This window comes from Rhinatrema bivittatum, chromosome 8 (genome assembly GCF_901001135.1).
Source record: "Rhinatrema bivittatum chromosome 8, aRhiBiv1.1, whole genome shotgun sequence".
Classification (NCBI taxonomy): domain Eukaryota; kingdom Metazoa; phylum Chordata; class Amphibia; order Gymnophiona; family Rhinatrematidae; genus Rhinatrema; species Rhinatrema bivittatum.
This window is the reverse complement of record NC_042622.1, coordinates 225,968,609-225,981,333: the sequence shown is the minus strand read 5'-3', so window position 1 is coordinate 225,981,333 and position 12,725 is coordinate 225,968,609. Positions and strand designations below refer to the sequence as shown.

The window sequence follows — 12,725 nt, the reverse complement described above, 5'->3', positions numbered from 1 at the left end:
TTTTTAAGTAGAAACAATACTTTTTTTTGCCATTCTCGGGTCTTCCCTTTCCAAATAAATTTGAGGAGTCGTTTCTGCCATTTTTCTATCATTTTGGACAGGAGGGCTATGGGGAGTGTTTGAAACAACGATCCCCATAGCCACAAAGGATCCAAGGCAACATATTCATTTTGATTACTGCAATTCGACCCACCCAGAAAATATGATAGCGATCCCACTCTTCTAGATTTTTGTAGATTTTTTCCATTAGAGGTGGATAGTTTAATTGGAACAAGTCGTCCTGGTAGCCAATATAGATCCCCAGATACTTAATCTTAGAGGTGGCCCATTGAAAGGGATGATTCCTTTTAAGGCACTCTACCGTGTCAGCCGGTGCTGAAATATTGAGGCGTTTCGACTTGTCCCAATTTATTTTAAAACCAGAAACTTGACTAAAATCCGTTATCTCTTGACTGATAGTTGGCAAAGAACTGAGAGGATCTGTTATGGTGAATAAAATATCGTCTGCGAAAAGCATTAATTTAGAGGAAAAATCTTCCACCTGGATGCCAGCTATCTGATCGTTGTGTCAAATCCTGTGCGTGAATGATTCAAAAAAAAGTGCAAAAAGGAGAGGAGATAGAGGGCATCCCTGTCTTGTGCCTCTACCTATGGAAAAAGTGTTGGAATAACCCCCATTAACTTTTAAGCAGGCCAAAGGTACTTCATAAAGTTTCTTTATCCAGCCAATAAAATAGTCTCCTATCTTTATGGACTGCAGTGTTAAGAAGAGAAAAGGCCAGTGGACATAGTCAAATGCATTTTCTGCATCAACCGCTAATAGTAGGCATGGGACGCCACGATATCTGGACCACCAAATGGAGTTTACTGTTTTGCGGACGTCGTTCGACGCCATGCGACCTGGTATGAATCCAGATTGATCAGGATGTATTAACCCTGGTAAAATGGAATTCAATCTGTTTGCTAATATCTTTGCTAGAATTTTCATATCCAAATTTATTAAAGAGATTGGCCTATTTGATCCACATATCATAGGGGCTCGACCCGGTTTTGCCAATATTGTTATGTCTGCTGTGTTGGTAACTGATGATATGGACCCTGTGGTCCTCAATGAATTAAATACTCGGACTAGGATAGGTATCAATTGGTCAGCGTATTTTTTGTAGAATATATCCGTAAGGCCATCTAGGATACCCATTTTTAAACTTTTGATAGCCCAGGCTACTTCGGCCCTGTTGATTTCTTTGTCTAACATTGCCTGTTGTGATTGTGATATCTGAGGTAGGGAAGCACTGAGTAAATATTTTTTGATCCGTTCATTATTTATAGCTGTATCAGTTGCATAAAGATCCTTATAAAATTGCAGAAAACGTTGTCTAATATCGCTGTTAGTCGTCAGTAATTTACCCTGCTCATCTTTAATTTTGACTATGTTATTAATGGAAAGCTGAACCTTTAGTTTGCGGGCTAGTTGCTTCCCAGTCTTGTTGCCTCCTTCATAGTGGCTTTGTTTTATTAACTCTAAGCGATGTGCAATCGCTGCTGCCTCTAATTCTTCCCATTGTCGGCTACATCGATCCAGACTTGCCAAAATTCTAGTGGAGCCTGTGCGTTTATGCATTTCTATCAATTGCTTAATCTGGGTCATTAATTGTTTCTTTTCTGCTTCCTTCTTTTTTTTTTTTACATGTGTTGCCCTAGCTATCAGTTTACCCCTAAGCACCGCTTTTAAACAATCCCATAGGGTCATTGGTGGGACCTCACTGTTATCATTATGTACCATGTATTCCATTATTATCCTTCTTAACTGCCAATGAAAAGGCCTCGTCCTCAAGTAGGCTGTCATTAAGTTTCCAATATTGTGTTCCTTGATCATAATGGACCAATTTTAAAGTGAGTCCTATAGGGGCATGGTCTGACCAGGTGATAGAGTCTATGTAGGGGTTAACCACACACACTGTTTATGTTAGGTTTATCCACTAGAAAGAAATCCATTCTAGAGTATGATTGATGCGCCCTTGAAAAGTATATATAGTTCTTAGATGTGGGGTTTCGCACCCTCCAGAAATCGAGTAGCCCCTGTCTAACAAGAAAGGTTTTGAAGATCTTTCTGTCCTTACTCGAAGTTTGTTCCATGTATTGTTAGTAGGTGGTGGGTGTACATTGGTTTACAAAAGACTGAATTTGTCCTGCCGAGTGGAGATTTGTTTCTAATTTAAGGATTCTTACCATGGCAGGACCTCAAATGGTGGCCCCTGAACCCTCTCCAGGAATAAACTGACATATGCATGATTAGGAGTACATGGGGGTAAAGTGTCTTGCTCAGGAGTTGATAGCAAAACTGGGATTGGAACATATAAGTTCCCCCAGTGCTTATGGAAAACCCTGCGAATGAATGTCCTCGAGGTAAAGAATGACCCCATCAAGAAGAGGTATCTTCACAATAAAATAAAATTAAACAGAAAATGCCAACAACAGCACCCCCCACCCCCAGGCCCTGCATTGCCATGAGCCTGCTGGTTCTGGGGATGAGATTTTATGATGCTCTCATTCATAGTTTGGATCTTCTGTCTGCCTGCCAGGTTTTCCCTTTGAGCTCTTTGCCAAAGAAGCAGCCGACCGTGTTGGTGATCTGTGGTCCTGAGCAGAATGGGGCCATCGGGCTGGTGTGTGCCCGGCACCTGCGGGTGTATGTAAGTATCCAGAAACCTGAGCTTTTCTTTGTGACCCCCAGGAGTCATTTCCACCTTTGGGAGGGTTCAAGTTTGGGCAAGCAAGTGCACATGCTCACCATCCCCCAGAGGTCTATCTCTGTGGGTTGGGTGAGTGGAGAGGGGTGGAGGTTGTGTGTGGGTGAATCTCTGGGGTTGTGTATGTACATCACTGTGAGGAGGTGTGGGTATCCCTGTGGATTTGGTGGCAAGGGTTACTGCTGGATGTGTGTGTTACTACGAGTGTATTTATCATTATGAGGATGTGTGTGTGGGGGGGTGCGCTTATGTCTGTGGGTTATGTGTGTGCATATTGCTGTGAAGGGGGTCTGTGTCTGTGTGGGGCTGTAATTCTGTGGGCTGGGTGTGGAGGGGGTCACTGTGTGGTTCACTGAATGTCTGTGGGTTGTGTATCTGTGAGGGATGAGTAGGTCTGGGTTGTGTGTGTCTATGTGTAGATATATTTTGTATGTATTGCTGTAGGTATATGTGGTTGTGGGTGAGTGTATTTTTGTGGGGATTGTGTATGTGCAACTCTGTGTGTGTGTGAAGGGGGGAAGTGTATGAGTGCGTTTTGGTGGCTGTGTCTCCAAATGGGTCTGTTTTGCATGGCAGGAAGGAAGCCAGAGCATGTTAGATACAGTCTCCATCTCTCAGGTTTACTGCTAACGCCTTTCTTAATACGTGCATTGTGCCAAAGTGAGTCTCCTTCTGGAATTCATGAAGTGTAATGTATGCAGGTAACATAATCAAAGTGTGCTTAGAAGTTCTTTTTAATCAGGCCAGTGACCCCCAATTTAACTGGGTCTATTTCTGTATCTTTCTGCCAAAGAAGAGTCACTTGGTACTGTCAGCAGTGTCAGAGGTTGCAGCCTTAGCAGCCACCTGATTGCTCATGTAATGATGACATCTGACGTTGCATGGACACCCAAGGCATGGGGCTTTTTTGGAATCATTTCAGTCCACGTGGCGATGCCCAGGACTGCCCGTGATCAATGGGGCATCTAGCCTGGGAAACTGTCCACAGCCCCACCATCTCTTATTGCGGCAGCTAAGTATCTCCAAGCAGAAGCCGGGAGGGGCTGGTGGAGGCGAGGACGGGGAAACTTCATGAGATACCAGAAGCTGAAGAGCGTGATGACCTTCAACGTCTTTTTTTTTTTTTTTTTTTAATGATGCGGTGGAGGGGGGGTCAGCAGAGGGATAAGAGCACTGCTAGAGAGACTCTGCCACATTTCACCAGGTTTATTTCCTCCTGTCCAGGACTATGAACCCACTATCTTCTACCCCAAGAGATCCCCAAACTCCCTGTACCAGGACTTCACCACCCAGTGCGAGAAGATGGATATTCCCTTCCTGTCCTACCTTCCTACAGAGGTACGTGGCTGGCTTTCTAGTGCCCCCGAAGGGGTGCGCGCTGGGCAGTGCATGCTGGTACACCCCTGGCTGTGAGGTTAAAGATCAAGCACTCCCCTGCCCCGCCTGCTCCTTTCAAGCCAGGACACAGAACTGTGTGCAGAGGACAAGCTTCTCATTAAGCAGCATGTGCCTAGAAGGAGGCGATAAAGCAACCCTCAGGGCAGAGGTATAAACCGAGAAGAAAAACATCTCCTAGCACAGAGCCAGCTGCTTGGGGCTAGCTGCTGAGTTTCGGTGCTCTCGTATTAATGCTTTAAAAAGTTTAACCAAACGTTGAAATTCCAGCTGGCCTTGCCTTTTTTTTTTTTTTTGCTTTTTTTAAATCCCTTTGCATGTGGCGGTGGGGGGGGGGGGGGGGCAGGGTAATAAGCAGGTCCTATTCCCCCCCTCCCCCCTGTTGTCAGCCACTTGATCAGTGTAGAATTGCTTTTGCCATCAGAAGCAGACAAAGGAACGCCCAAGTATTACCAGAATTAAACATGGAATAATAGAGAAATCTAATCCAGGGCCGCTGGGTGGGGAGAGGAAAGCAAAGGTCTTCTGAACTTAATGGAAAGCTCTAACACACTATCATGAGTCTAATTACCATTAAGAAGTGCTTTTGGGGAATTACATTTGGTTTTGCTTAGTACTTTTTCCCTGGTTTTTTTTTTTTGTTTGTTTTTTTTCACTTCGTGCCTGGCTGTTGCAAGCAAGGACTTGCTCCCTTTCATTTCCTGACATTTCTCTGCCCAGAAGGAATACCAGGGCTCACAGACACATCAAAGCAACATCTTTAGGTTTTATGGCTTATATAATATTTAATATGTGAAGTCTGCAATTTACGCTCCATAAGGACAACATAAGAGAGGGAATGTTACCGGAATGACAAGAGTCGCTCTTTGAAACTCTGTCGGGGTCCCTGTTCCTGAGCTTTGTATTTCTGAAAAGGTTTGTAAGTAACGTGGTGCGGTTTTCCCTTTTCAATTACGCATTTTAATAAAAGTATTCACGCCAATTTAAAGTTTAATTTCAAAATGATGAGGTGGCCCCAGCGGCTCAGTGTCACTGCCGTGTGGAGGGACCTGGGTTGCATTCCCAACTTTATCTTCTCCTTGGGTGGGCCAAGGTTGGGGTCGCTGCCGAGGTGGCTCGAGCCACCTCGGCAGCCTCAGTCGTTGCAAAATGGCGACACCTAGTGGTCAGATTGAGGGCCCACGATTGGAGGTTCTGGAAGGAGTTCTGGTGGGTGGCCGAGGCCTGTTCGCTGCTGGGGAGGGGATAGAAAACAGGGGGGGGGGGGGGGAGGGAAATCCTCACTTAAGGCTGATCCCAGACCTGGTTGCGACTGAGCTGAAAAGAGCAGGAAGAGCTGCCGATGCAGGAGTTAATCTCAGCTGTTAGAAGTCAACAATTTTGTCTCTCTCCAAAGTGCTCTCATGGTTCTGGCACTTGCAAATTGAGGCTTAAAATACTTGTTCCACTGTGATATCAAGTCTCCAGACACCCCTCCCTTTATAAAACTTAAATCACCTACAGTTAGTGTGATGGTGTGCAGTACACACATCAAGCTACCAGAAATAAAGCTCATTTAAGCTCATAGATTCCACTTCAGGATTTTTGACCCCCTTTTTTTTTTTTCTTCACAGTGGAAAACGTTGAGGTGTTGAAACGTCCCTGCTTTAGAGCCGCTGCTGACTCTCTCTCTCTCTCTCTCCCTCTCCTCGCTCTGCCCAGGTGCAGCTCATCAACGATGCTTACAATGTGGTGGTGGATGCCATCCTTGGCTTGGAGACTGACCCCGTCGCAGTGAAGGAACCCTATGCCGGTATCTTAACAACTCTGAAGCAGATCAAAGTCCCTATTGTCAGTCTGGACATCCCATCAGGTAGGGACTGGCGCAGGATCCTGCAGGTCCTGTCCACCAAGCACGTTACCCACCTCGCCCAGCTGCAACACAAGCCAAGAACCAGGGCAGAGGATGGCAGGACTCTCAAAACCTTGCCTGAGCTCAGTTTTCCCGCTGGTTCTTTTCCTTCTTGCATGGCCTGTGCCACGGGTGCTGTGTTTAGTCTCCTGCAATACACAGAGAAAGGTAGCAGACAGACTGCCCCCCTGACGCTCTGGCATGTTGAGGGGGGAGGGGGGGGAGATAGGCCAGGCATATCCTCTCTGCATTAACTTCCAAATCTTTTTTTTTCATCTTTAAAGCCTGGTATAATGGGGTGTGGCCTGGTGTCCTGTCCCCCCCCCGTCCCCCCCGTCCCCCCCTTGCCACCTGAGGATGTGGGTGAGCAAGAGAGAGGAGCATTGGGTGGGAATCCTCCGAGAAAGGTAGCACAGCTTCCTTCGAATCTCTGGTAAACGAGTTTTGTACATTTTAGGGGCCCCTCTCTAATGGTCTCCCCTATTTTTTTTTCTCTCTCTCTCTATGAGAGGATTCGATCCCAGCAATTCCATTTCACCCAAGCCTGGGAGCCATGGTCCTGACACCTGACAAATCAATAGGAGAAAAATGACTTTCTCAGCCGGATTAAGTCGTTCAACCCGCCTTTCAGCTGCCCTGCTTCAGGTTTTAGCGGGTTTCACCTGCCTGGCGCGGTGAGGTGGCTGCTTTCTTGTGAAGATGCGTGCATGTCCTTCCCGCTGCTCTGCAGAATATGTGAGACATGATGTAATTTAAAAACACATCAGTGTCTGCTGAGTGCCGTCTGCTATTGCCATTTAACTACCTTCAAAAACCGGGGAATTCGTCAAATGGAAGAATAAACACAGGCCTCCAGATGTAAATCTCTAATTTTGCACCAACCTGAACGTTGGTTGCTGCCAGTGACCCTGCAGTTAGTACCACAGCAGCCCTGGCAGGGCCTGAGCTTTCCTTGGGTGGCATTTGACGCCATCTGAACGGAGAACCTGATCATTTTAGAGCATCAGAGCTCAGAGGTTTTGTAGGCTTGCTAGGTTTCTCCTCAGTTCATTTCTGTTTGGAGTAGAACAGCGTTGCTAATAACGGTACACTGAATTCGGGACGGACAGTGCCACCGCCGTGGCTGGGCTGGGGGGGGATAAAGACTGTAGCCCATGCAGTCGGCTCCAGCTGAGCTGGAAATCCAGAGGAGCAAGAGAAAACTGCCCAAAAATGGGAAAAATGTGATTTCATAGCTTTAAAATGAGACCTGAGCAGTAAATACAAAAAAAAAAAGGCTCTTCTCACTCTCTCCGTCCTTGCCAATGAAAGAGCTTGGACTGTGTTGAAATATTATGATTGTAACACAAAGCTTTTTATCCTTAAGTCCTAGGATTACTTTGATCTGTTTTTATTATGACTTCATCTGAACTGCTGCAGTTTGGAGCAATTTTCTTTTAATCCCTGGTGATCTTTGCTCTGATTTGTGGACATGTAATCTGATCAGGGAGTTAACAGGAGGGAAAGCACTGACACCACATCACAGCTTAACAGCAGCACATGCGTGCAGCGGCCCCCAGCTCCAGTGGCAGACTGGATGAGCCAATTGTTTTATTTTACATTTAGCTCATACCTTTTCAGTTGTAGCTCAAGGTGAGTTACATTCAGGGAGGAGAAGTATTTCCCTTTCTCCAGAGAGCTTACAGTCTAAGGGTCTGATTTTTTTTCCCCCATAGACATAACAAGTCTTACGGGCCGATACAGTAAAAATCGTGGGAGAGCGGGCGCGCGCACAGGCCACTCTCCTGTGCGTGCGATTCAGTAAGTTATTTAAATAAGGGCCCGCGGTAAAAAGAGGCGCTAGGGACACTAGCGCGTCCCTAGCGCCTCTTTTTTGACAGGAACGGCGGAGGTCAGCGAGTTTGACTGCCGACACTCAATTTTGCCGGCGTCGGTTCTCAAACCCACTGACAGCCACGGGCTCGGAAACCGGACGCCGGCAAAATTGAGCATCCGGTTTTCAACCCGCGAGCCGCAGGCCCATTTAAAATTTTTTTTTAAATTATTTTTAACTTTTTTTAACTTTTGGGACCTCAGACTTAATATCGCCATGATACTAAGTTGGAGGGTGCACAGGAAAGCACTAAAAACTGCTTTTCTGTGCACTTCCCTGGCGCCGGCAGAAATTAACACCTACCTTTGGGTAGGCGCTAATTTCTTAAAGTAAAATGTGCGGCTTGGCTGCACATTTTACTTACTGTATCTCGCAGGAATGACCAATAGCGCCCTCAACATGCATTTGCATGTTGAGGGCGCTATTAGTCTCGGGGGGGTTGGATGCACGTTTTCGACGCACTATTACCCCTTACTGAATAAGGGGTAATAGCGCGTCCAAATGCTGGTTAATAGTGCGCTCCGCTGGAGCGCACTGTACTGTATTGGCCTGTTAGTGAGGCTGGCTCTACGTTTGCACCTGAGGCAACGGAAACTGAAGGGACTTGCCCAAGGTCACAAGGAGCGACAGCAGGATTTGAATGCTGGCTTCCCTGGTTCAGAACCTGCTTCTCTAGCCATTAGGGCTATTCCTCCACTCTTTACGGAGAGAGAGTCAAGGATGCCCTAACCTTGCCAGCAGCAGAGGTGGTGAGAAGCAGAACCAGGACAGACTCTTTGGACAGATACAGAGGACAGTATGGATGGTGTGGGAGGGAGATGACTGTAAGTTGAGCAGACACAGTAGTCAGGAGGGAATCAGAGCAGACTGAGTGGGCCAAGAGGTTTCTTATTTGCTGACTGCTGCTATGTTACTGTGACCTTGCCACATTCCCCATGCATTTTTTTTGTATTCTTTCTTTTGGCTTTCGTTCCTGCTCTAGGGTGGGATGCGGAAACGGGGCACTCTGAAGGAATTGCACCAGACGTTCTCGTCTCCTTGGCCGCGCCGAAGAAGTGTGCCACGCAGTTCCTGGGAAAACACCATTTTGTAGCTGGCCGCTTTCTACCCTACGACATACAGAAGAAGTACGAGCTCAACCTGCCGGTGTATACTGGGGCCGAGTGTGTCATCCAGCTCTAGGAGGGGAAGCAAAAAAAAAAAGCAGCTTTCAATAACAATAATTATTAGAAAAGCAGAATGTGTACGTTTGTGTTTTTTAATGGTCTGCTGAAGACGGCGTGGACACTTACCTACCAAATTCACTTAAGAGCACGGAGGAAACCCTGTAGAAGAGACCAGGAGGAAATCCTATGCCCTGGGTGTGCAGGGGGAGTGTGGATGTACGTGTGATGGGGGGGTTGGACAGGCCTTCTCAGACATCCAGAGAGACCTGGGCCACTTCCAGGCATAATAACAATTCAAAACAGAATAAGGCAACCGAAAAAAGCTTTTCAGGCCCAGACTAACTGGCCGTTTAGGCCCTTCCTCTGGTGGGAGCTGAGGACAGTGGAGTTTAGGTTAATTTATTTATTCTTCAATCACAAAGTCAATCCAAGCTTTTCAAAGCAGTTTGTGTGTAAACCAAAAAGCAGAAACAATACAAATAGCACAAGTATGAATACTAAAATTAACCTAAGTAATTTATAAAACATTAATTAAACTAATTCACTTAAAAAAAGGCAACATAAAGGTAAAAGCTAAAATAATAATACCAAAATGATCATCTGGTGGTTAGAGCAGTGAGCTGCACGCCAGCAAAGCCAGCGTTTCAAATCCCACTGCAGCTCCTTAGGACCATGGGTACTTACTCTGCACTGCCTCAAGTGTAAAGTTAGAGTGTGAGCCTCCTGCGGACAAAGACCTATCTGCGGTACCTGAATATAATCCACTTTGAAGCGCCTGAAAAAAGTGGAAAATAAATCAATAAACCAATACAAAATCAACAACAGTCATGATATTTACAGGAAATAAACAACAGCCATAAATAATCCCTGAAATCAATAAAACCTAGAAGGATCAGCATGGCATCCAAAACCAGCGCAAATAAAAATGGCAAAAAATGCAAACAGTAAAGAATGAGGGGTGAAAATATGCTGGCGCGCCCGAATCATCACCAGGGTCTCTGTACCAATTCTAGTGATCCAAAAATCATAAAAGTCCTACAATGTAAAACCAACTAAGTGGCTACCAAATGCTTTCACAAATAGCCAAGCCTTCACTTGCTTCCTAAACTTGTCCAGGTTCCAGCAGTAATGTGCTCCATGGTACAGTGCGTTGTGGCTGAATGTAGATGGGATAAGTTTCCTTCAACCAAACAACAGAGGGTGGAGGCATAGCCAACAGTTCTTGCTGGGAGGATCACAGTAAACAAGAAGGTGAGGAGGTGATGAGAAGATCAGCAAGATTTAAAGGATGGCCTTATGCATGCACTGGGGTTTAAAGAGCCGTGTGCTGGGCTGGGGGGAGTTTTGCTTGCTCTGCTTAGGTCTGTTGGCCCCAGGCATTCTGGCTGCAATGAGAAAGGGAAAAGGTTGTAAAATTGGGAAAAGTCCTTCTCCTTTGAATGGAGCAGAGGCCAGTTCTGACTGAGCTGCAAGACGAGAGGAGCAGAATGAAACTGTCAGGCCAAAAAATCCCAAATCTTTCTCCTATCCAGTGTAATACAGACACTTAAAAGGCACCCCCCCCTCCATCCTGTGTACTACAGGCACTTTCACAGCACCCCCTATCCTGTGTAATACAGGCACTTACACCCCCTATCCTGTGTAATACAGGCACTTACATCCCCTATCCTGGGTAATACAGGTACTTACATCGCATATCCTGTGTAATACAGGCAATTACATCCCATATCCTGTGTAATACAGGTACTTACATCCCCTATCCTGTGTAATACAGGTACTAACATCCCCTATCCTGTGTAATACAGGTACTTACATCCCATATCCTGTGTAATACAGGCATTTACATCCCATATCCTGGGTAATACAGGCACTTACATCCCCTATCCTGGGTAATACAGGCACTTACATCCCATATCCTGTGTAATACAGGCACTTACATCCCATATCCTGGGTAATACAGGCAATTACATCCCATATCCTGTGTAATACAGGTACTTACATCCCATATCCTGGGTAATACAGGCACTTACATCCCCTATCCTGTGTAATACAGGCACTTACATCCCCTATCCTGTGTAATACAGGTACTAACATCCCCTATCCTGTGTTTTGCTTGCTCTGCTTAGGTCTGTTGGCCCCAGGCATTCTGGCTGCAATGAGAAAGGGAAAAGGTTGTAAAATTGGGAAAAGTCCTTCTCCTTTGAATGGAGCAGAGGCCAGTTCTGACTGAGCTGCAAGACGAGAGGAGCAGAATGAAACTGTCAGGCCAAAAAATCCCAAATCTTTCTCCTATCCAGTGTAATACAGACACTTAAAAGGCACCCCCCCCCCTCCATCCTGTGTACTACAGGCACTTTCACAGCACCCCCTATCCTGTGTAATACAGGCACTTACACCCCCTATCCTGGGTAATACAGGTACTTACATCGCATATCCTGTGTAATACAGGCAATTACATCCCATATCCTGTGTAATACAGGCACTTACATCCCATATCCTGGGTAATACAGGCACTTACATCCCATATCCTGTGTAATACAGGCACTTACATCCCATATCCTGGGTAATACAGGCACTTACATCCCCTATCCTGTGTAATACAGGCACTTACATCCCATATCCTGGGTAATATAGGTACTTACATCCCCTATCCTGTGTAATACAGGCACTTACACCCCCTATCCTGTGTAATACAGGCCCTTACATCTCATAGTACTTTCATCCCATATCCTGTGTAATACCGGTACTTACATCCCCTATCCTGGGTAATACAGGCACTTACATCCCATATCCTGTGTAATACAGGCACTTACACCCCATATCCTGGGTAATACAGGTACTTACATCCCATATCCTGGGTAATACAGGCACTTACATCCCATATCCTGTGTAATACAGGCACTTACATCCCCTATCCTGGGTAATACAGGTACTTACATCCCATATCCTGGGTAATACAGGCACTTACATCCCATATCCTGGGTAATATAGGTACTTACATCCATATCCTGTGTACTACAGGCACTTATGTAGAACCCCCTCTATCCTGTGTATTACAGGCACTTATGTAGAACCCCCTCTATTCTGTGTATTACAGGCACTTACATCCCCTATCCTGGGTAATACAGGCCCTTACATCCCCTATCCTGGGTAATACAGGCACTTACATCCCATATCCTGGGTAATACAGGCACTTACATCCCCTATCCTGGGTAATACAGGTACTTACATCCCCTATCCTGGGTAATACAGGCACTTACATCCCATATCCTGTGTAATACAGGCCCTTACATCCCCTATCCTGGGTAATACAGGCACTTACATCCCCTATCCTGGGTAATACAGGCCCTTACATCCCCTATCCTGGGTAATACAGGCACTTACATCCCATATCCTGGGTAATACAGGCACTTACATCCCCTATCCTGGGTAATACAGGTACTTACATCCCCTATCCTGGGTAATACAGGCACTTACATCCCATATCCTGGGTAATACAGGCACTTACATCCCATATCCTGGGTAATATAGGTACTTACATCCATATCCTGTGTACTACAGGCACTTATGTAGCACCCCTCTATCCTGTGTATTACAGGCACTTATGTAGAACCCCCTCTATTCTGTGTATTACAGGCACTTACATCCCC

The 12,725-nt window shown here is 45.9% G+C and overlaps 1 protein-coding gene across 1 annotated transcript in view; it reads left to right on the top strand.

The window, feature by feature from the left end:
• The window catches only part of YJEFN3 (YjeF N-terminal domain containing 3), a 51,263-nt gene extending 42,151 nt beyond the window's left edge, over positions 1-9,112 (top strand). Inside the window, exons 4-7 of the mRNA XM_029614129.1 lie at positions 2,583-2,693; positions 3,975-4,088; positions 5,847-5,997; positions 8,892-9,112. Of these exons, the coding sequence (XP_029469989.1) occupies positions 2,583-2,693; positions 3,975-4,088; positions 5,847-5,997; positions 8,892-9,091 (576 nt within the window). The 3' untranslated portion in view covers positions 9,092-9,112. The remainder of the gene's footprint in view (positions 1-2,582; positions 2,694-3,974; positions 4,089-5,846; positions 5,998-8,891) is intronic.
• The last annotated feature ends 3,613 nt before the right edge of the window (positions 9,113-12,725 follow it).